The sequence below is a fragment of the Capricornis sumatraensis genome, chromosome 8 (assembly GCF_032405125.1).
Source record: "Capricornis sumatraensis isolate serow.1 chromosome 8, serow.2, whole genome shotgun sequence".
Taxonomy (NCBI): Eukaryota; Metazoa; Chordata; class Mammalia; order Artiodactyla; family Bovidae; genus Capricornis; species Capricornis sumatraensis.
The window spans coordinates 78,572,952-78,594,640 of NC_091076.1; the positions used below are offsets into that span (position 1 = coordinate 78,572,952).

Below are 21,689 nucleotides of genomic sequence, written 5' to 3' on the forward strand. Positions count from 1 at the left end.
GACCACCCCAGGCAGCCCCTCTTACACCATCTCCTTAGGCTTTGAGAATGTGCTCAGACTTGGCCCCCACTCCTGGGGCACTAAGGCCACAAGAGAAGTGCCTACTTCTCTACTCTTCGGTCCCAAACTTGGAAGGGACTCTTCCATCCCAGAGTCACCATGCCCAGGTGATAGGTATGAACTTAACATCTAGACATACGCTGTTGAACTCAAAGCCAAGAAATCTGATGTCTTTAATCTCTGGCTCCTCTGAAACGAACTTGCATTCCCACCTCCACTTTGGCAATAGTGCTGGTCAGGAGGCCCTCAGTGAACATGAATGAGGAGGGAGCTGGGCAGGTGGACAGAACACACCAGTGAACGTTTCACCAAGCTCTCACCTAGCTAAACGGACTCATCAGGTTAGACTAAGTCGTGCCTCCGCTGTCTGTTAAAATACACATATTGAGAATTCCCTGGTGGTCCAGTGGTTAAGATTGTGCTTCCTCTACAGGGGGTGCAGGTTCAATTCCTGCTCGGTGAACTAAGATCCCACGTGTCATGCAGGGTGAAAGTGAAGTCGCTCAGTCGTGTCTGACTCTTTGCGACCCCATGGACTGTAGCCTACCAGGCTCCTCAGTCCGTGGAATTTTCCAGGCAAGAGTGCTGGAGTGGATTGCCATTTCCTTCTCCAGGGGATCTTCCCAATCCAGGAATCGAAACCGGGTCTCCCGTATTGCAGGCAGACGCTTTACCGTCTGAGCCACCAGGGAAGCCAGTCATGCAGGGTGGCCCAAAAGAAAAAATTTAAATGAAATAACATACAAGCATTGCTGGATATCAGATGAAAGCAGAGAGACTTTAGTGTGCATTTACTGAATCTAACATGTCGTCTCACCTGGGAGAGACGCCCGCCTGGGAGTGGTGGCAAGGCTGAGGGGAACAGCCTGGGCGGGAAGGGAGGGTTGTGGCTGCCACTGCTTGCTTCCTATTTTCCCCAGGCTGCTGGGCCCTGGCCCAGACCGCAGCTCTCATCTTGGTTTCAGCCTGAGTGGGAGAAGATAGTGGGAGAGGCAGGAACTGGAAATTCATGCAGGAGTGGACGCAGGCTTGAGGAGCTGGGTTCTGTGTGCACAGCTTGGTCACGGCCTCCTTGGGCCTTTGTGTGGGGGCTGCTCTATCACCCCTGTCCTGGGCTCCGTTGCACTTGCCGGCTTCTAGATGTGGCTGGAAGCCGCCCCAGGGAACCTTGTTCTAGCCACTGGGGCAGGGACGGGTGGTGTATCCTTTCTCTCAAGCCCGCCACTCTCGGACTCCCCTTCGGGTTCACTGGACGATGCCAGAGAACGTGTTGATGGGTATCAGAAGAGGCTTAGCCTTGGCTTTGTTCCTTTCCACCTCCTGCTGGTGGGAGCTGAGCCCCAGCACCTTGGATTGCTGGGTCCTGGAACACGGCTCTGGACAGGGAGCAACCTCAAACCTATGGGCAGAGAGAGGCCAGCTCAGGAGACCCATCTCAGGGGTCAGATCTGTCTGGGCATTTTAAAGGTATAGACAATATACCTTTAAAATATACCCTTTATTGTCTGGTATAGATAAGGGGGAGGGGCCGATGAGAGCTGAGGAAGAGTCAAAATGAGAAAGAGCATGCTGGGGTGAACACAGGCAGAGGATGTGCTCAGGTGGGTCACTCTGTGTGCCTGCCTGATCCAAATACATCTCCCAGGTGACCCCAGTAAGTGTCACATTAACTGCAGCATAGCTGCCTCAGAAGGCGCAGCCTGTGTATGTGTGTGTGTATTTGTAGGGGAGTGGGGCGCAGTGCCAGCCTCAGGGATGGGTCAAGGACTGCAGGCTGAGCGTCTGTAGAACAGATTTGGAATAGTGTAATCTCAGCTGCTGCCCACCTTCAGCCACTCAAGTGCTCTTTTGCCTGGATTTAAGTCATCACCTGAGTCCATACCCATCCGGGACAGCTGCCTGGCACAGGATCCAAACCCCCTTCAAGGTGTTCAGGGCTCGAGGCAGGAGGGGGAGGGGCTGGCTGCCATGGAGCCCAGCCTCACCTGACCACATCCCTGTATGTGCGGCAGCTGTCCTTGTCCAGTGACAGGGTCAGCAGCCTCCGGTCCTGGCTCTGGATCTGGATGTTGGTTGTCCGGAAGGTGTTTGTCACCACCTGCAACAGAAACAGCTCAGGGAGTGTCACCTTGGTAACAGATGGCCCAGCCAACACCTCCTGCCCTGTTCATGGGGGCCCCCGCCTCTCTTTCTACAAGTGACTCTTGAGCAGTGACAGCCCCGCAGGAAGTGCTTCTAGCCTGCCCTGGCCCTTGACTTGCCCATCATTTGTGCAGTTCTTTTTTCCAACCTGTTGTTCTTAATTTAAAAAACAACTTGGGATGCTGCGGCTGGACCCTCCAGGTGCTCCAGTGACCTGAGCACCTCCTATATGACAGGCGTGTTATGTGTGGAATTGGGGGATACTTCCAGGTTTTTATAAGCCCTGACCCCAGTTATTAGTTGGACTGCATACAAGATCATTTCCCTGGGGCAGAGACAGAAGGTCTAGAAAGTGGCAACTTTCCCCTGTGAGTGAGACCAGGACTGTATCAGTTTGTTCCAGGGGACCAGTGACAGGCAGGAGGGATCCATCCTCTGCTTGGGAAACCCGGGTAGGGGTGGAGGAAACCCTGCCATCGAAACCCAAAGCCCTGTGGCTTCTTCAAAAATGCACCCAGGACCAAAGGAAAACAGCCCTGAGGCAGCCCTCCAACCTGTGACCTGGGGAGCATGGAGGTGGGGCAGGGGGTTGCTGCTCCTGAGAGGCCCCTCCCCTTCTCAGAGAAGGTGGAGCATCTTGGGTTCCAGACGGGGCTCTGAGGGCCTTTCTGGTCACTGGCCACTTCCACATGTGGACAGCAGCTTTGGGTGATCCACCACCATGGAACACTAGTTTCTAGAGCCTTAGTCTCCACCTCTTGCAAGCACAGAACTGCCTTTCCCAAACATAAAATTAAAGATTCTGATCTGAGCGGTCTGGAGTCCAACCAAGGCCTGGGCATTTTTCATAAGGTCACCACTGTAGGCAGGGCTGATCCGTCCTCCTGCTGTCAAATTGCAGGGAACTGCTTCCCTGATAGCTCAGTTGGTAAAGAATCTACCTGCAATGCAGGAGACCCTGGTTCGATTCCTGGGTTGGGAAGATCCCCTGGAGAAGGGCAAAGGCTACCCACTCCAGTATTCTGGCCTGGAGAACTCCAGGGACTGTATAGTCCATGGGGTCACAAAGAGTCCGACACGACGGAGCAAGCTTCACTTTCACAACAGCACCGAAGGGCTTCCCAGGTGGCCTAGTGGTAAGAATCTGCCTGCCAGTGCAGGAGATGACGGAGATGCAAGTTCAATCCTGGGGTCGGGAAGATCCCCTGGAGGAGGAAATGGCAACCCACTCCAGTATTCTTGCCTGGAAAATCCCAAGGAGAGAGGAGCCTGGGGGGCTACAGTCCATAGGGTTGCAAAGAGTCAGACATGACTGGGCATGTATGCATGCAAACAGAGACTAAACCTGGGGAGGTCAAGCTCATCCGGGCATTTCTGCCGGACTTTTGTGGACGGGGAGGGTTGGCTGCCAGAAGTCTCTGGGCAGGGCGTGCAAGAATCTCCCAGGAAGAGAGTCAGAGACTACACACCCAGAGCACCCGGGTTCCTATCCTGGCTCTGCCACTTCTTAGTTGTGTGACCTTGGACATGATTCTTAATCTCTCTGTGCTTTTTCTTTCTCACCTATTGAGAGCAAAAATATGTTACTATTAGCAACTACCTTGTAGATGAAAGGGAACTCACTGGGGTGTTTACATTTTCAAAAGTCCCACAACCAGGTTATTTAAAGAGGTCATTCAAAATAGAAACCGTTGTAAGGAACTGACTTTGAAAGAGGAAATACATGAAAAGGAAATAGGTCCACCCTGGAGCTCGAAGCTCAAACACAGAGCATCCTGTCTGGAGATCTCAGCTCAGTCCAGAGCTCTCAGCCTGTAGAGGGCTCCTCCGGGGCAGAGGCTGCCCCAGAAAAAGGGAGCTCTAGTTAGGGGTGAGATCCTGCAGAGGTGGAGGCTGGATCAGGAGACATCTGGAGAGCTCCTGCTGTGAGCCGTTCCCACACTGAATGATGGGAGGGTGGAGAAGGGCCTGAGCCCTACAGAGGCCTGGAGATCACATCACTGATAGTTTTGCAAATGCTGCCATGGCCATGTCCCCAGGGTTTGTGGGGGGGAGGGTGGCAGTGGGCACAGACATGGGGACGTAGCTCTCCGGGGAGAGGGGTGGAGGATGTGCAGGGAAGGGCCTCCTGGGGGAGATGACACCTTAGTTTAATCTTGAAAGAGAAAGAGGTTATTAAAGGAGGACAGGGAAGAGAAAAGGAGGAACGGGGTTTCAGGCCAAGTGAGGCACAGAGGAAGGATGGCCAGCACACTTCCAAATGTAACTGAGCAGGGTGCTATGGGGCCTTCCCGGGAACAGGCCCCTCCCCCATATCCTCTGCTTCAGCTTCTCTCTGAAGTACCTAGATCACAGTGTCTGATGCACATTTCCTGAGTTGTTTTATTACAGATGTTAAAACCACCACCAATGGAAGAAATTAACTACATGATAATTATTAATTACATAATCATGAGCACGTAGCCCCCAGACCCACTGGCACCTAATGACTGATGGTGTTAATGCCTATGACATCACTCCGTTCCCTTGCCATCAACCAATAATAGAATTGTATACCAGCTGATCACATACCCTAGGATGCGCCTCCCTCATCTGGCTTTTAAAAGTGCTTTGCTGAAACTCCTTGGGGAGGTCAGTGGTTTTGAGCATCAGCTGCCCTGGACTCCTTGTTTGGCACCTGCAACAAAAGCTACACTGCTCTTCACCACAACCCAGTGTCAGGAGACTGGCTTTACTGCACCTGGGCGAGAGGACCCAGGTTAGGTTTGGTATCACAGATAACCCAGTGTCAAGGGCGTGCAGGGCTGGCTGGGGTTGCAAATGGAGAGGAAGAGGAACCAAGCTATGCAACACTGAAGTTCTTCCACCCTTCTGCCTGCAGAGAGGAAGATGATCAAGGGGTTTTAAGCACGGAGTGATGTGTCTGTTTTAGAAAGATCACACGGGCAGAAGTGTGGAGGGTGGAGTGAAGGAGCACTGGTGTGACTGGGGGGCTGTTGAGTTTGTCCAGAAGGAGGTGGATGAAAAATCTGGCCTAAGAATGAAAAATTTGCCTAGAATTTTCGCTAATTTTAGCACCAAATCCTAGGAAACTCTCCAGTCCCAGCAAACTGGGACAGCTGGTCAGCCTTGCTGGACCAAAAGGAGGATGGAGAAGAAGGGAAGGGCATGAGAGCATTTGAGAGGGAACACCAGCAAACAAAGGGAAGTAAGGAAGAGAAGGCATCTGAGCTGACTCCCAGGTTTCTGGGAAAGGTGACTGGTTAAGGATGGCCTCACTGGACAGGAGATGGACACAGCGGAGGAGGGCATGAAATAACAACAGCTGCTAACACATATATGGGACCTCCCAGATGGCTCAGTGGTAAAGAATCCACCTGCCAATGCAGGAGATGTAAGAGACACTGGTTTGATCCCTGGGTCGAGAAGATCCCCTGGAGGAGGAAATGGCAACCCACTCAAGTATTCTTGCCTGGGAAATCCCATGGTCAGAGGAGCCTGGCAGGCCAGAGTCCATGGGACTGCAATGAGTCCGACACGACTGAGCAACTAAATAATACTGTACCACATATATAGCTCTGCCTTGGACAAGTGCTCTCCTGGAACCTTTACATGTCACCATCATTCAATCCTCACAACAACAGGACAAAGTAGCTACCATTATCATCCCCATTTTCTAGACAGTGAGACTGAGGCACAGAAAACTGGAGATACTTCCCTAGAGTCATATAGCTGGTAAATGAGAGCCCTAAGATCTGAGTCTAGGCAGTCTGGCTCTAGAGAACTCCACTACTGGAAAGCTCTGGCTTTGGTTTTGAATATCTTGAGTTTGGGGTGTTGTGGGACACCCAGCTCATGCTAACTTAGGGGTCAGACACTCAGAGGTGAATGTCAGAGCAGGAGATAAAGATGTGGGTGCCCTGAACAACTTGGACTAAAGCCACAGACATAGCTTTGATAGCCCAGGAGCTAAGAAAAGAAGTGGGTCATGGACTAACGTGGAGAACACTGTCTATTTAAGGAGCTGATTTAGGAAAAAGAGTCCAGAGGAAAGGGTCGAGTAATGCCCAGGGCTAGGATGAAGTGGGAAGTGATAAGATATCCTGACCTGCAGGGATGCAGGATGTCACAGAAGCACTCAAGACACTTGGGCATCAGACCTCCTAGGCAGCTTGACCTAAAGGGAGCATCTGCCTGGGTGAGGGGGGAGTCCAGGCTTTCTGACAACATGGTTCAGGTGTAATCATGCACTCCAAGCCCAACTGACTAGGGCAGTGACATCCAGAGTGGCCATCAGATAGGGAGAAAATGGGCAGGTCCTATGTCTGTATCTCTATGAGTATCAATAAGAGCAAAGGGCAAAGGGCAGTGGCAGGGCCATGGGCTGGTTTTATTTGGTCAAAGGCTGGGGCCATTGCTGGGACTTCTCAGATGCTACAGTCGCTAAGAATCCCTCAGCCAATGCAGGGGACACAGGTTTGATCCCTGGTCCGGGAGGATTTCACATGCCACGGAGCAACGAAGCCCGTGGGTCACAGTTACTGAGCCCACGTGCCCTAGATCCTGTGCTCTGTGACAAGAGAAGCCGCTACAGCGAGAAGCCCAAGCACCACAAGGAAGAATAGCCCCTGCTCACTGCAACTAGAGAAAGCCCAAGCACAGCAATGAAGACCCAGTGCAGCCAAAAACAAACAAACACAAAGGCTGGGCCATTGCTGTTTTGGCTGCTGTGAGCAGGGGATACAGGACTCGGGTGCATTTTGTAGTTATCTGTGTGCGTCTGAGGTCCAGGGCCCTGGAAGAGGGCCAGTGGGTGCTCAATATTTCAAACAGACTGGAAATCAGAATCTTCCCAACAGGAAGACTGGTTCCAACAGCAGGGGCTCACAAAGGCTCGGGGTTCACTCCCTCTTCTCTGCACACCCTCCCCAGGCTCTCTTCTCTGATTCACCCTACCCTGTGTGAATATCCCCGGTTCCCGTCCTCCCCAGGACTTACAGAGAAGGACCTTCCTGCCAAGTTGGAGGTCTTCACAATCTCTGTCACACTAACTCTCAGGCACGTGTGGTCTGTGTCGGGCGCAGCAGTGGGGGTACAGTAGATGGGCCCTGAAACTGGGAAGGGTGAGATGCAGGGCTGTGAATGGGCCTCCAGGGAAGGAGGGCAGCTGGAGATGCCATGGCCTAAGAAGGACACGAACCCACCGTGACCACCGCCCCTTCCCGTTTTAACCCCTTCCCGTACCCGCTCATGCAGGGGAGCGTCACCCTGGGCAGCTTGATGATGACCCACCTGAGGGCCAGGCTGGGCCTCGCCAGGCAGCCTGGTGCCCAGCCCTGGGCCCGGCATGAGTGGGAGCTGGACCATCTTCCTGCTGTCCCAGGGACGGGGAAGGAGGCTGCCTTCCCCTGCTCCCTCCATCTCTGGCCCTCCACCCTCTCTCCTCCTCCCGCCCCAGCTTCGCTGCTTGCCCAGCTCCTCACCTTCAGTGTCACTGGCTGGAAGGGTCTTCAGGACCAGCCCAGTGGCCCGCAGGGAGACGGTGACCTCCTGGTTCCGGTGGCTGAGCAGGGCCTGGGGAGGGGGACGCAGGGACAGAAGGGGTCCTCAGGACAGGGCGCACATCCCCACATCAACAGTCTGCTTGTCTCCCCACCCCTCCTTCTCTGCTTCCTGCCACTGCCCTGAGCACCAGTTAAGCTAACGTCCAGTAAGGAACCAGAGGACGAAGGCTCAGAGCACTCAATCCTGGGGGCACGTTCCTCCCTCTAGACTGAGGACTGTGCTCCAATGCATCTGGTCAGCTAGGGAGGAAGGTATTTTTGAACAAAGGGACAGCGCCCTGTTCCTTACATCAGATGGCCTCCTTGTCCATGTGGAAGGCCAGTCATAACCCACCCATCCCTGCAAAATGCTCTGGAGGTCGGGAAACTGGGGGCTGTGTCAAAGGAAGGTCAGAAGGTCCCTCTGTCTGCTCCCCGCTCTCCCCCACCATGTTCCTGACACCTGCCTCCCTCCAGTGGTACCTCTGGCCACCTCCTGACGGCGCCACGCCCACTGACCTTCTGGTAGCAGATGGAGAGCTCAGCCCCTGGACCCTCAGCCACGCCTCTCCTCCGGGGTGAAAAACTATCTGTGGGAAGAGAAGAGGCTGAATGAAGGTGGGAGGCCCTATCCCTCCCTCATCAAGGCCCAGGTGAAGCTGCATCTGTTCCAGAGCAGAAAGGCTGCATCTCAGGGGGGACCAGGCTGCCCTTAGGGCTGGGCGAGCCTGCACGGGACAGGGCACTCTGGTATTCAGCAGAGGTGGGAAGGAAGGGGTGGGATGGGGCTGTGAGAGGTGGGAGGACTTTCTGGAAGTGGGCCTTGAGGAAGCTGAGTCGGCTGAGCTTTGGGAAAGGGGAGACAGATGCTCACCTTTGGGGAACTTGGAGTCTTGGATCTTGACCTTGAGCTCGGTGAGGAAAATGTCCTCAGCAGGGTCTTGGCTCAGGTCACCAGAGAAGATCTGGAGGGAGGTTGCAGGGGGCAGGGAGGCTGGGGGAATGTTGTCCCTGCCAGGGGCAGCTCCCAGTAACCCCCACAGCCCAGGATGTTTTTAAAATATTTACTTATTTATTACTTATTTGGCTGCACTGGGTCTTAGTTGCAGCATGTGGGATCTAGTTCACTGACCAGGGATCGAACTCAGGCCCCCTGAGTGGAGTCTTAGCCACTGGACCAGCAGGGAAGTCCCGGGATGTGGGATTTTGAACTTCCCACCACTGTCCTACAATCTTCCATGTGCCGACCGCCTTGCCGTCATCTTCCCCCATCAATCGTTTAATATATTTTTCTACTCATTTGAGTGCTCACAAAAACCCTGTGATGAAGATTACTTTTCCCATTTTATAAATGGGGGAAATGGGGCTTCCCTGGTGGCTCAGTGGTAAAGAATTTCCCTGCCAATGCCGAAGACATGGGTTCGATCCCTGGTCTGGGAAGATCCCACATGCCACAGAGCCACTAAGCCTGTGTGCCACAGCTACTGAGCCTGAGCTCTGGAGCCCTCGAGCCATCACTAGTGAGCCCATGCGCCCGAGAGCCGGTGCTCTGCAAAAGGGAAGCCACCGCGGTGAGGTGCCTGCAAACTGCAGCTCGAGATCACTGCAGCTCAGGAAAAGCCAGCACAGCTGAGAGACCCAGCACAGCCTATAAATGAGTACATAAAGTCATTTTTTCAAAAGGTGGGGAGGGGGACTTCCCTGGTGGTCCAGGGGTTAAGAGTCCACCTTGCAGTGCAGGGGACATGAGTTCAATTCCTGGTCAGGGAACTAAGATCCCACATGCCTCATAGTAACTAAGCCTGCATGCTCTGGAGGTGCAAGAGGAGAGCCCATGTGCCACAAGCCAATGCAGTCAATAAATTAAAATAAATATTAAAAAAAAAAAAGGTGGGGAGAATCAATGTGAGGGAGGTGAAGGGAGCTGTGATCATACAGCGAGCATGCAGAGGGACCAGGAGGCGAACCATGAACTTCTCACTACCTCACACTGCCCCTAACTCTATACCCACTGCACACAGCCAGTCCCACACTGACCCATCCTCTGATACACACACACACACACACACACACACACACACACACACACACACACAGAGTTTACTGTGCTGCTAGCAGGAGGCTCAAGATGAACAAAGTATAGTCGCATCTCAGGGGACTCAGAGTCTTGGTGGGGCGGCACACTGGTGTCTGCAGGTACATGACAAAGGGAGGTGCCAGAGCGTGGCCCGGAGCATCGCAGGAGCACCCAGGAGAAGCACTTGATCGTGTAATGGGGTGAGCAGAGCAGAGGTGAGGGCAGTTGCTGCAAGAGGTGAGGTTGGCAAGGATGATGGGGAGGATGTAAGGACAGAGAGTCCTTCCGCGTGAAGTCTGCTTCTGCTTGAACTTGAGGTGTTAGAAGTTAATGATTATCTTACTTATCCGGAGAGGAAGAAGATAAAGTCTGGATGGGAGACTTCTCTGGCGGTCCAGTGGTTAAGAACCCACCTCGCAATGCAGAGGACATGGGTTTGATCCCTGATTGGGGAACTAAGATCCCACATGCCGAGGAGCAACTAAGCCCATGGGCCAAAACTTAGAGGGTCTGTGAACCACAACGAAAGGTCCTGTGTACAGCAAGGAAGACCTGATATGGCGAAGGAAATAAAATAAATAAATATAGGGGAAAAAAAAAGAATGTCTGGATGAGTTTATGACTTGCATCCTGGTCCCCTGGTTCCCCGGAGCCAGGGTATTTAGGTTGTGGGGTCCTGGAGTCCAACAGGCTGCCATGGTCTCATTGGAGCCCCAGGTGGGAAGCTTACCTTGACCGTGTAGATCTGGAAATAGACAGGCTGGGTGCCCATGCGAACATAGTAGGTGATGGCATCTAGGATGAAGGGGTCTACGGTCTGGGATGTGTCCAGGGAGAGAGGCTGTGAGGGAGGGAGGGAGACTGTCTTCAGCCAGCTCCCTCCACACTGCTGCGGGAGCTGCCACTTTCTTTACAGAGAAACTCCAAAACCCCCTCGTGCCCCTTGCCTTGCACTAACCTCGCTGTTTCTTCAGCATTGTCCAAGCCTTTCCTGCCGGCTGATTTCTACCCCTAATCAAAAGGGTCCATCCAGCACCCCAGTGTTCATAACAGCACTATTTACAATAGTTAAGACATGGAAGCAACCTAAATGTCCATCAACAGATGAATGGATCAAGAAACTGTGTCACATATATACAGTGGAATATCAGCGTCAGAAAAGAATGAAATGATGCCACGTTCAGCAACATGGATGGACCTACAGATTATCATACTAAAGGAAGTATGCCAGACAGAGAAGGACAAATTTCATGGGATATTACTTATATGTGGAATCTAAAAAAAATAATACAAATGAAGACTGAACACGGATCCTGAGGGAAATAAAGACTTTAAGAAGCGAAGAGTTATACCACACCCCCAGAGGGTAACTTAATGTGCTAAAGAAGGTCATTCTCCAAAATTCAATCAAAATCTCAACGAGATTAAAAATAAAACTTGACAGGCATTCCATGGCTATCTAGTGACTAGGACTCTGTGCTTCCACTGCTGGGGGCATGGGTTCAATTCCTGGTTGGGGAACTAAGATCCCAATGCCTTGCAGTATGGCAAAAGAAAAGAAAAGAAAAATCCAAAACAAACAAACTCAACAATGGAATTCTAAAACTTATATGGAAAGATAAATAAACATAGTCTGAAAAGTTTTGCAGAAGAAGAGTAATGAGGTAAATGTATCATGCCAGATATTAAAATATAAAAGTGCAAATTTATACAGAAATGAATAGATCACTGAAAAAGAATAAACTCCAGCATATGTAAGAATTTTAATAAATGATAAAAGTGGCATTTCAAGCTGATAGTATACCCAATAAATAGCTTTACAACAATAATCTAAACACTTGGAAAAAATAAAATTACATACTGAAGTTAATTGCAGACAGGTTATCTAAATGTAAAAAATTAGATGCTAAAAGTGTTAGAGTAAATTATCAGTGAATTTAATCTTGGAATGGAGAAGGTCTTTCAAAGCATGGCTGCAAAGACAGAAACCATAAAGGAAAAACATATTTGAAATTCTGTAGGTCAAAACAAACCCCACTTCTGATAAGACTGAAATGAAAAAAGTGGGAAAAGAATGTCTGCAGCACATATGACAGCAGAAGGCCTTTCAAATCAGTGAAAGACGAGCCCCTTCCCTGCCTGTCCTCACCACCGCCTGGGCCTGGGGACAGCATGATGGCTTGTGGCTCAGAGAACATGCTTTGGAATGAAGCTGCCTTATTCCAAGTGGGACTCATTCTGTTATTCTGGACAAGAGACCTAATCTCTTTGTGCCTCAGCTGCTTGATCTGTAAAATGGGGATGTGGTGACTATAGCAAGTAGACAAACATGCGTACCCGGCTGGTAGGGCTGCAGGTGGGAGTGCTTAGAACAGTGCCTGGCATGGAGCCGTGCTCAGGAACGTTAACTGTTGCAACCGTTGCAAAGCAGCCCGGGAAACTCACAAGTTTCCAATGAGAATCATATCATCGGCCCACACACTTTAATAAAGAATAAAAAATGTTTCCCTTGTCCTCTCCACACAGCGGGACTGTCCAGACAGGAAGGTGCCTGGTACAGAGTAAATTATAGCCACTAGCTCCCTAGGGGCCCTCTTCTGCCTTATCCCTTGTGGGGCCCCTTGCGGCTGACTCTTGAGGTCAAAATTCAAGAAAACGCCCCCCACCTCCCATCACTACCCCTCACCCCCCTACCATCTCTGCCAGCTTGTGGATGGTGGGGCACAGGGTGTTGATGATGCTCTCATACCACGGGTCCACGCGGCCCAGGAACGCGGCCAACTCTCCCAGCTCCGAACGCCTGGATGCTGCAGACGTCTGTGAACAAGGGGACAGGGCAGACAGGTCAGGCCCTCTCTGGCACTTTCTTCCTGCTCGGTTGGGGGTGGGTCCCCACGTACTGGTCCTAGACAAACTAGCTTTGGGGATGGGTCAAATTATTCAAGCTCTTGGGGCCTAGATTTCTGCACCACGTGAAGACGGGTCTCATACTTGAGGTGAAGCTGGAACCCCCCTTCCCGAGGATGCCTGCCAGGGACTCTGAAAAACGGTCATTAGCCTTAAAGGGGAGAGACAAGCAGTGCCTTGAATTTAAGGATCCCCTGTCAGAAGTAGAGTGGGCGATAGAAATGAAATATTGCCAGTGCAGCTTCATCTCCCCCTAGGAAGGGGTAGGAGTGTGTGTGTGTGTGTGTGTGTGTGTGTGTGTGTGTGTGTGTGTGTAAGAGAGGCCTTCCTGTTTGAGGATCAGCTTGCCACTGATTCCATCAGACAAGCAAAAGGAAATCAGCCATGGTGTCGTGGGGTCATGGGCAGGCTGCCACAGTAAAAAGGCATCTCTGCCACCCCTAGGGCCCATGTCTGTGGCTTCTGTGATCGAAGCCCTCCAGGTCTTGCCCAGCTCCGCATCCTAAGGAAGACTGACCCCAGTTCCTCCTCCTGACACCCTCGAACCCTGCCAACCCTGCCCGGCACCCCTTCCCCTAGGTTCCCCCTCTCCCAGCCGCCCCCACCCAGTCCAGCACCTCGGGCGCCAGCAGGGGGATGTAGTAGAGCTGCAGGCTGAGTCGGGGGGTGAGGCAAAACCTCCGGGTCTCTCGCTTCCTGGCAGGGGGAGCAGAGCGCAGGCATGAGCGGGGGTTTGGGCTTCCCACAGACTTGGTTCCCCCTCCTGGCTCTGTTACTTAATATCTTTTTGACTCTGGCCAATTGACCTGCTCACTCTGAGCCTCTGCCTTCTCATCTGTAGAATGGGTGCAGTAAAGAAGGGAGCATGGTGCTCCATGGTGGCTGGGTGTGGGGTTTGGGGGGAACACAGTGTACCACCGCCCCCCATTCCACCCTGGTCTCGGCCTCCCCCAGCCCATTTCTCCATTCTTCATCAGCCCAGGCCAGGCCCACCTGTGTCCCGACCTTACCCAGCCGCCCTCTGGGGCCCTACCTGAGGTTGCAGTAGGCCCGGGCCAGGCGCCCCAGCATCCTGTCATCCCCCAGCACCAGTACTCGTGCTGTGTGCAGCCGGGAGATGCCGGGCAGCAGCTCCCCATCCCCGCTGGGTCTGCCAGTCCTCCGGTGCAGCCCCGGGGGCCCATCCCAGCTGCTGGGCATCATGATGTCCGCGGGCCACACCCGCTTCTTGATGCCCCCCTTGCGCTGCAGCCCGGCTCGCTCTGCCTCGGGGCTGCCAGGTGTCAGCAGCTCGTCGGCCCCCAGAGGAAGGTCCCGCTCGATGCCGCTGTCGGTGGACAGCATGGATGCCCGGGCCAACTCCCAGTCTGGCAGGAGGCCCTGAAGATCCAAGGCCTCCAAGTCTGCACTGAGGCGCAGCTGGGTTAGCGGGCGCAGGAAGAGCACCAGTTCCTTCCCTGGGACATGAGACCAAGGGGACTGTCAGGGTGGAGAGGGGACACCAGGCTGGCTGGGCCTCACCCACGAGGCTGGTGGTTCCATATTTGCCACACACTTGTTAGCTGAACAGAAGCCCCATGAGATGCTTCGAGAAGGAACAGAGGTTATGTGGCAAACAGAGACTGAGAACCCCACACACTCATACCACAAGTAAACATCTTAAAGGCTCGAGAGCAAAGACATCAGGTTAAAGGTCTCTGAGAAGTCCTGTCGCAAAGACATCAGCTTAAAGGTCTCTGAGAAGTCCTGTTGCAAAGACATCAGCTTAAAAGGCTCTGAGAAGTCCTGCTGCAAAGACATCAGCTAACGCACTGTCTCTGGACTCTGAAGCCCTCTTCCCCGTGGGCTCACGAGCACCCTCCCATGCTCCCACTCCCCGGCAGCTTCCCCCGGAACACAGACAACAGGGCATAGGCTCCTGGAGAGGCCTCTGGGGTTTTCCAATTGCCTTTCATTTTGTTGCTCGTGAGGAAACTGAGGGTCCGAGGGCACTGAGCCCATCTAGGGTGACCCAGCACGTGAAAGGGTGTGTGGACCTGGAACTTGGTTCACCAGCCTGGCACTGACCACTGCAACCTACCCCTCTGACTTCCCCCTCCCTTGAGAAGAGCAGGGCCTGTGGGGGAAGGAGACCGACACCAGCATGGAGGGGAAGTGTGGGCCCCCTCCTGCTCCGGGAACCACAGCTTCTCTGGCGCCTGCCTCCTTCTTAGGGCATGCACTGTCTGTTGGCATCAACATGGTGTGTGGCACTTTCTGGACACACGTGACCAGAGGCTAATGCACAGGGCTGCTCTGACACAGAGAAATGCTTTCGGATGCTGCAGACAACTCAAGGGGCAAGGAGCACACACACGCACACACACACAACAGATACATAGACACACGGAGACAACACAGACACACACACGCAGACATACAAAGATGCACACAGGCACACACAACAGATGCACAAGCAGACACTCAGAGATAACACAGACACATACACAGAGGCACACAGACACACAAAGATACACACAGGCATAAACATGCACACAGACACATGACAGATATACACAGGGACAGACACACACACAGTGCACACACACACAAAGACACCAGCGCACACACCGAGACATACACATAAACACACAGATGCACAGACAGACACACACGCATATCCCCCATGATTTCCAGCCCGCTCCCCATGGAGGTCCAAGGCGCTTACAGAGCTGCTCCTCGTCAGTCCACAGGTGGAAGGTGATGCGGGGGCTGGGCAGAGGGACACTCAGCGCCCGGTCCTGGAGGGGGTCACCTGAAGGAGGGAGCAGGCTGTGGAGACCACGGAGGAGAGGGTTGTGGGAGTCTTCTCTGCCCCGCCCCCGCCCCCAGCCCCTGTCAGGGCGCCCAGAGGAAATGGCAGAGACCCGCTGCCTCCCATGTCTGGCCTTGCTGAGCTCCCCTGCCTCTCTGCCTCCATCAGCTCATCAGAGCTAACACCCCTGGTCCCCTCGCAACCCAAGCACGCCTCGTGGCTCCTGCTTCCTGCAAACTTCCTAGCTGGAACCGTAGGACCCTTCTCAAGCCAGTCCACTTTATCCTTCCCAACCTTTTCTCCCGCTGTTGGCCCCTCCCACTGCGGTCCCACCCCCAGCCCCGCTGCCACCACGCTGCCCTTCCCACTGTCCACAAGCAGACCAGGGGGAGAGGCCTTTGGATTTCTCAGGGTCTTCTCTAGGAGCTTGGGTGCAATAGATGCTCCTGTAGGGGATTTTACAGACTCACGGCCAAGTACTAAGTGCAGAGGGAAGCCTGCATCCACGGATGAGACCAGGGCCAGCTGATCCCCACTCCTCCATCCAGAAGCTTCCTGACACTCCAGCCCTGGGAGTCATTCCCTCCCCAGACCTTACTGGCTGCACACTGGGCACACCTAATGGGCAGCCTTAGGGTTTAACTTCCCCAGAGCACGGCTCCCTCCAGAATAAGGCTGCAGCTTCCTCAGGGGAGAGCAACCCACGGTCACGGAACACTTACTACTGTTCTCACCTCGCTTATTGTCTCACCAGGTGCTAGCAGTGACCCAAGGTCACAGGGAATAGTATCTTCACTACAGAGGGGGAGTCAGTGGCACAGAGAGGTTAAGTAACTGGCTTGAGGTCAGACAGGAAGGGGCAGAGCCAGAATTTAAATCCAGGCAATCTGGCTTCAGAGTCCATGCTTTTATCCATAATGTGGTGCCCATAACCACTGTCTCATGCAGCCCCCTAGAAGCAAGGGATCAACGGGGGTGCTGGCTGGTCAGTAAGATGTGCTGGGCAAGTCTGGGTGGGAACCAGGTGTCTGGATATGGCAGAGATGGTGGGGACAGTCCAGACAGGTCTTGTCCTGCCAATGCAGAGTTACCACTGAGTTAGCAGGTGGTACCCAAGAAGAGCAAAGCCAGGTTTGCTTCAGGGTTTGGCCCAGCTTTGGGACTGGGGGTAGGGTTGGGTGGATGGGGAGCTTCATGAATAGGTATTTCCATGTGGTAATCAGAAGCACTACAGAATACTTATTTTTTTTGCTGCACCGAGAGGTATGTGGGGTTTTCGTACCCTGAACAGGAACTGAACCTGTGACCTCTGCACGGGAAGCACATTGGTTATTGTAATATACTGACGGGCTTCCCTGGCGGCTCAAATGGTGAAAAAATCCCCCTGTAATGCAGGGGACCTGGGTTTGATCCCTGGGTCATGAAGATCCCCTGGAGAAGGGAATGACTACCCACTTCAGTACTCCAGCCTGGAAAATTTCACAGACAGAGGAGCCTGGTGGGCCACAGTCCAGGGAGTTGCAAAGAGTCAGACACGACTGAGCAGCTAGCACCACACACCTAAGAACCAGACAGCCTATGCTTGAATCTCAGTTCAGCTACTTAGGAGGTGGGTGACCTTGGGCAAGATTTATAGCCTCTTTCTAACTCAGTTTTCTCATCTGTAAAATGGGAATAATGCTTTCTATTTCATAAGCAGTTTACTGTGAGGATTAACTGATTTAATCTATGCGAACTGTTTCAAGGGCTTCCCTTGTAGCTAAGTCGGTAAAGAATCTGCCTGCAACGCAGAAGACCCAGGTTCAGTCCCTAGGTGGGGAAGATCCTCTGGAGAAGGAAATGGCAACCCACTCCAGTATTCTAGAGTCCATGGGGGTCGCTGGAGTCGGACACGGCATAAAAGAGTCTAAACCACCATGTAAACTGCTGAGAACAGCAACTGGGGTGTAGGGAGGTGCCCAGTAGGTGTCAGCTGTTATCATGACCAAATTACCCGCCTTCATATTAACCCAGGACCTTCAGGTTCTTGAGCATCCTCAGGCCCTGGGCTCCTGGGAGGTGCTGTGCGTCCCACCCCCTGCTTCAGCCACGCTGGCCCGCTCCCGGCTGGTTTAGAGGTGCTCTTTGGCGCCCCCTGCAGGTGCCCGAACCGCAGCTCACCGCGCCTGCCTCTTACCGCCGCAGCGCCCCCTGGCGGCCGCCGGCGGCCCCAGCAGCGAGCAGTAAATCTCCTCCAGCCTCTCCAGGTGGCCCTCTCGGCTAGGGCTGGGCTCTCTGGCCATCTGCTCCACTGCTGTCACCACGGCGTGGAAATAGCCCTCCAGGGCGGGGCGGGAGCTGGCCTGCCGAGAAGGAGCATCAGAAGTTGAGCCTTGGCCCAGCACCTCCCGCCCCTGCTCCGCCCAGTCCGGAGGTGCACCCACGGCCCAGTGGCACCTCTCCTCTGCCCCGGACACCGGCAGGAACTTCCCCAGGATAGCTTCTGCTCCCCACATCCAGGGACTCGCTGTTGCCTGATGCTCTCTGCAGCTGGTGAGGGGGTCCCCTCGGCCCCTCACTTCCTGTTGTGGGGGGATGGCTGGCGACCGGGAACCCAGGGGGCCAGGGATGACACTGACGCCCACCCTCCTCGGAATGTCACCGAGCATTCTGGATCACTGTTCTGCCGTCACTAGGATGTAACCTCCAGGAAGGCGGCAGTTTTGTCTGCTTCCTTTACAGCTCCCCAACCCCTATTACATCTGCCGGCACAGTAGGTGCTCAACACATTACTTGCTGCATATTTCCTAAACATCTGTCACTCCTATACTGCTTTGACATACTATCTATAATCATTACTTTTCTTTAAATCGGTGCACTTTTTCTTTGGTTCAAAATTATATCAAAAGGAAACTTTATATTGCTGCTCTAAGTAAAAATGCTACAGTCACTTCTCATAAATAGAAAATAAGTTAGCTGAATATAATAATCACAAGTGTTAAGCACTCTGTCTTGTCTGACTCTTTGCGACCCTATGGACTGTAGCCCGAGGGCTCCTCTGTCCATGGGATTCTTCAGGCAAGAATCATGGAGTGGGTTGCCATTCCCTTCTCCAGGGGATCTTCCTGACCCAGGGGTCGAACCCGGCTCTCCTGCATTGCAAGCCAACTCTTTACCATCTGAGCCACCAGGGAATGATCACAAAGTTCTGTTATTAAATTCTAGCCAGGTACTATGGGCTGCCAAGGCTTTAGAGCTGGCAGCTTGCTTTCTCTTTTGAAAAAGGTAGATTAGCGAGTGCTAAGGAGGTGAAGGGGAGGACTTCCCTGGCAGTCCAGTGGTTAGGGCTTCACCTTCCAAAGCAGGCGGTGTGGGTTCCATCTCTGGTTGGGGAGCTATGATTCCACATGCCTCGGGGTGAGAAAATCAGAACATAAAGCTGAAGCAATAGTGTAACAAATTAAATACTTTTAAAATGGCCCCATCAAAAAAATTCTTTAAAAGAAAAAAAAAAAGAGGCTAAGGGTAAAGCACCAGAGCCTTTCCCCTTAATAGAAATAGGTTTTGAAAGAGTTCCTCCCTCTTTGAAAGAGCGGCACCACGCTCTCCAGCACTGCAGGCTCCGTCTCCAGGGTACAGTCCTGCCACCCTGACCTGACAACCACCCTGGGTCACCATTCTCGGGCTGTGTCCTACTCCCTACTCCCCAACTAATCCCAGCTCATCACTGAGAATCCGGGACCCAAAGAAGTGACACAGGTGGGCACTGCAGGACTTGCTCTCTCTTCTGTGCTAGGGGTCTGCTGAGCAAAGGCTTAACTTCCTGGGCTCAGGGAGAGAGGGTCATTCTGACTATTGAGGCTTCCAGTAAATACCTGCTGAATGATCAACTGAATGAACACAAGTGATGACAGGGACAAGGAATCAGAGCTGGAAGGGACCCTGGGGACCATCTCATCTTGTTGCTTCATCTTACAAATTGATTATAAGTGAATTAATTAAATATTTACCAAGTACCTCCTAGGTGCCAGGCACTGTTCTAAGTTCCAGGGTACAGCAGTAAACAAAACAGATAAAAATTCCTGTCTTGGGGACTTGCCTGGTGGTCCAGTGGCTAAGACTCCAAGCTCTCAAAACAGCTCTCAAAATCCCTGGTCAGAGAACTAGATCCCATTTGTGGCAGCTAAGACCCAGTACAGCCAAACAAACATTTTTAAAATTCCTATCTCCATGTAGCTTATATTGAAAGTGAAAGCTTATAGCAAAAGTGTTAGTCTCTTGGTTGTGTCCAACTCTTTGTTACCCCATGGACTGTGTAGCCAGCCAGGCTCCTCTGTCTATGGAATTTTCCAGGCAAGACTGGAGTGGGGTGCCATTTCCTTTTCTAGGGGATCCTCTCAACCCAGGGATCGAACCTGAGTCTCCTGCATTGCAGGCTTATTCTTTACCATCTGAGCCACGTGGGAAGCCCAGCTTATATTATAGTGCATCTCTTTGTATGTGTGCACGAGTGGGGGTGGGGAAATAATAAACAAGATTAGTGAAATGTACAGTATCATAAATAACAGTAATGAAAAGAGAATAAAACAGGGAGTGGATGTGAAATTTGGGGGAGGGGCTGAAGTTTTAGATAGTGTGACCAGAGGAGCCTCAGTGAACAGTGACTTCTGAGTAAAGGCTTAAAGGAAGTGAAGGATCGAGCCTGTCCGCGGGGCAGCCCCACCTGGACACCTTGGGACACTGTCATCCCAAGCTGACCTTCAAGCCTCGAGGCCTTGTCAGCTGATTCTGTGGACATGCAGGGAGGCCAGTCTACTTCCTCCACTCCCTACCTGAGGGCTGGACCAGGCCCTCTGCAGACAGGATGTGGTCTGCTGGCCAGATATGGCCTAGCCACCAGACCGTGGTTGGCTGGGCCACCTCTCTCAGGCCCCACTTGTCCTCCAGCCGGCAGATATGACTGGACATGGGATCCCTACAGCTTCCCCAGGAGCAGAATTCCAGGTAAGGAGGCTGGGGTCTCAGGGAGTGGGCCACCCCAGGCCAGGCCTCTGTCTGGGTGCACCCAGAATGGGCGGGGGGTGCCGGGGGTCCTTGAGGACCCCTTAACTCCAAGCTTCTCGGGGTCTCTAACTTCAGACAGATGGTGCAGTTCCTTTGTCTCTCCTGATACTTCTTTGGCCCCTCCCCCCACCCTCTATTCCCTAAAATGGACACTCAGATAAAGTGAGGGAGAGCGCATAACAAGCTGACTGTGCTTAAAAAAAAATACAGCTTTCATTTTCAGCATTTTTTTTTCTGTAGCAAAATGGTGCAGGCACCCTTTAATTCCAGCTCTGAACCCCACTCCATTCTTGACCAGGCACCTCCCAATCCTTCCCCATCCTGATGCCCTCAAACTCTGCCCAGCCTCACTGCTAAGCCAATTATCCCCTGAACTCCAGGCGCATCTGATTCAGGGATGGAGTGAGGCCTGAGATGCTCTACTGCCTGTACCACTGAGAAACAAAAGCCAATGTTCTTATGTTAGGGGACCATTGGCTGACACAACCCACCTTGGCCAGGCAGGATGAGAAGTGCTTGCCTAAGTGGTCTCATAGCAAGAGGCTCCAATAAAACTAACCGGGAGAATTCGGGAGAGGCCACAACAGGGTGGAGACAACCAGCCTCCCAGAATCCTTTGCACTGGGGTCCATCTTGGCTGAGAGATGCGTGTGCCACCAGGAAGGACCCGAGTCAGATCATGGGCCAAGCAAGCTGACTGGCCAGAGGCAATCCCAAAACTAACCCCTCACCACAAAACCTGAGACTGCGAGCCACATGGCAGAGCAGTCCTCCTGGGTTCCCTTACGCTACTGCTCCCCACCTGGCGCCTTCCCAATAGTCTCTTGCTTGGTAAGCATGTGTGTCTCCTTGGACTACTCATTTCCCAGCGTTGGACAAGAGTCCACTCTTGGACCCTGGAAGGGATCCCGCTTCCTGCAACACTGACGTAGCTGACATTGTTGTGTCAAATTGGCGACTTGACCACAGCCTGTTTGGTGGCCAGAAACCATCTGCAGAGCCGCAGGTGGCCGCACGGGGGCGCCGGGTCAGCCCACGAGCTCTGGTCAGGAAGGCTGGTCCGAGTTCCCCTCCTCTATCCCCAGGAGCCACAGCCGAGTGCAGGGAGAGAGGACAGCAGCCC

At 53.0% G+C, this 21,689-nt stretch overlaps 1 protein-coding gene across 1 annotated transcript in view; it reads right to left on the minus strand.

Annotated features, from left to right (window-relative positions):
• Positions 1–915: 915 nt before the first annotated feature.
• The window catches only part of PIK3R6 (phosphoinositide-3-kinase regulatory subunit 6), a 46,431-nt gene continuing 25,657 nt past the window's right edge, over positions 916–21,689 (minus strand). Inside the window, exons 9-20 of the mRNA XM_068977278.1 lie at positions 17,700–17,865; positions 15,437–15,523; positions 13,763–14,186; positions 13,347–13,425; positions 12,517–12,639; positions 10,553–10,663; positions 8,620–8,710; positions 8,265–8,335; positions 7,686–7,776; positions 7,201–7,316; positions 2,046–2,158; positions 916–1,459 (exon numbers count right to left, since the gene is read on the minus strand). Of these exons, the coding sequence (XP_068833379.1) occupies positions 1,306–1,459; positions 2,046–2,158; positions 7,201–7,316; positions 7,686–7,776; positions 8,265–8,335; positions 8,620–8,710; positions 10,553–10,663; positions 12,517–12,639; positions 13,347–13,425; positions 13,763–14,186; positions 15,437–15,523; positions 17,700–17,865 (1,626 nt within the window). The 3' untranslated portion in view covers positions 916–1,305. The remainder of the gene's footprint in view (positions 1,460–2,045; positions 2,159–7,200; positions 7,317–7,685; positions 7,777–8,264; positions 8,336–8,619; positions 8,711–10,552; positions 10,664–12,516; positions 12,640–13,346; positions 13,426–13,762; positions 14,187–15,436; positions 15,524–17,699; positions 17,866–21,689) is intronic.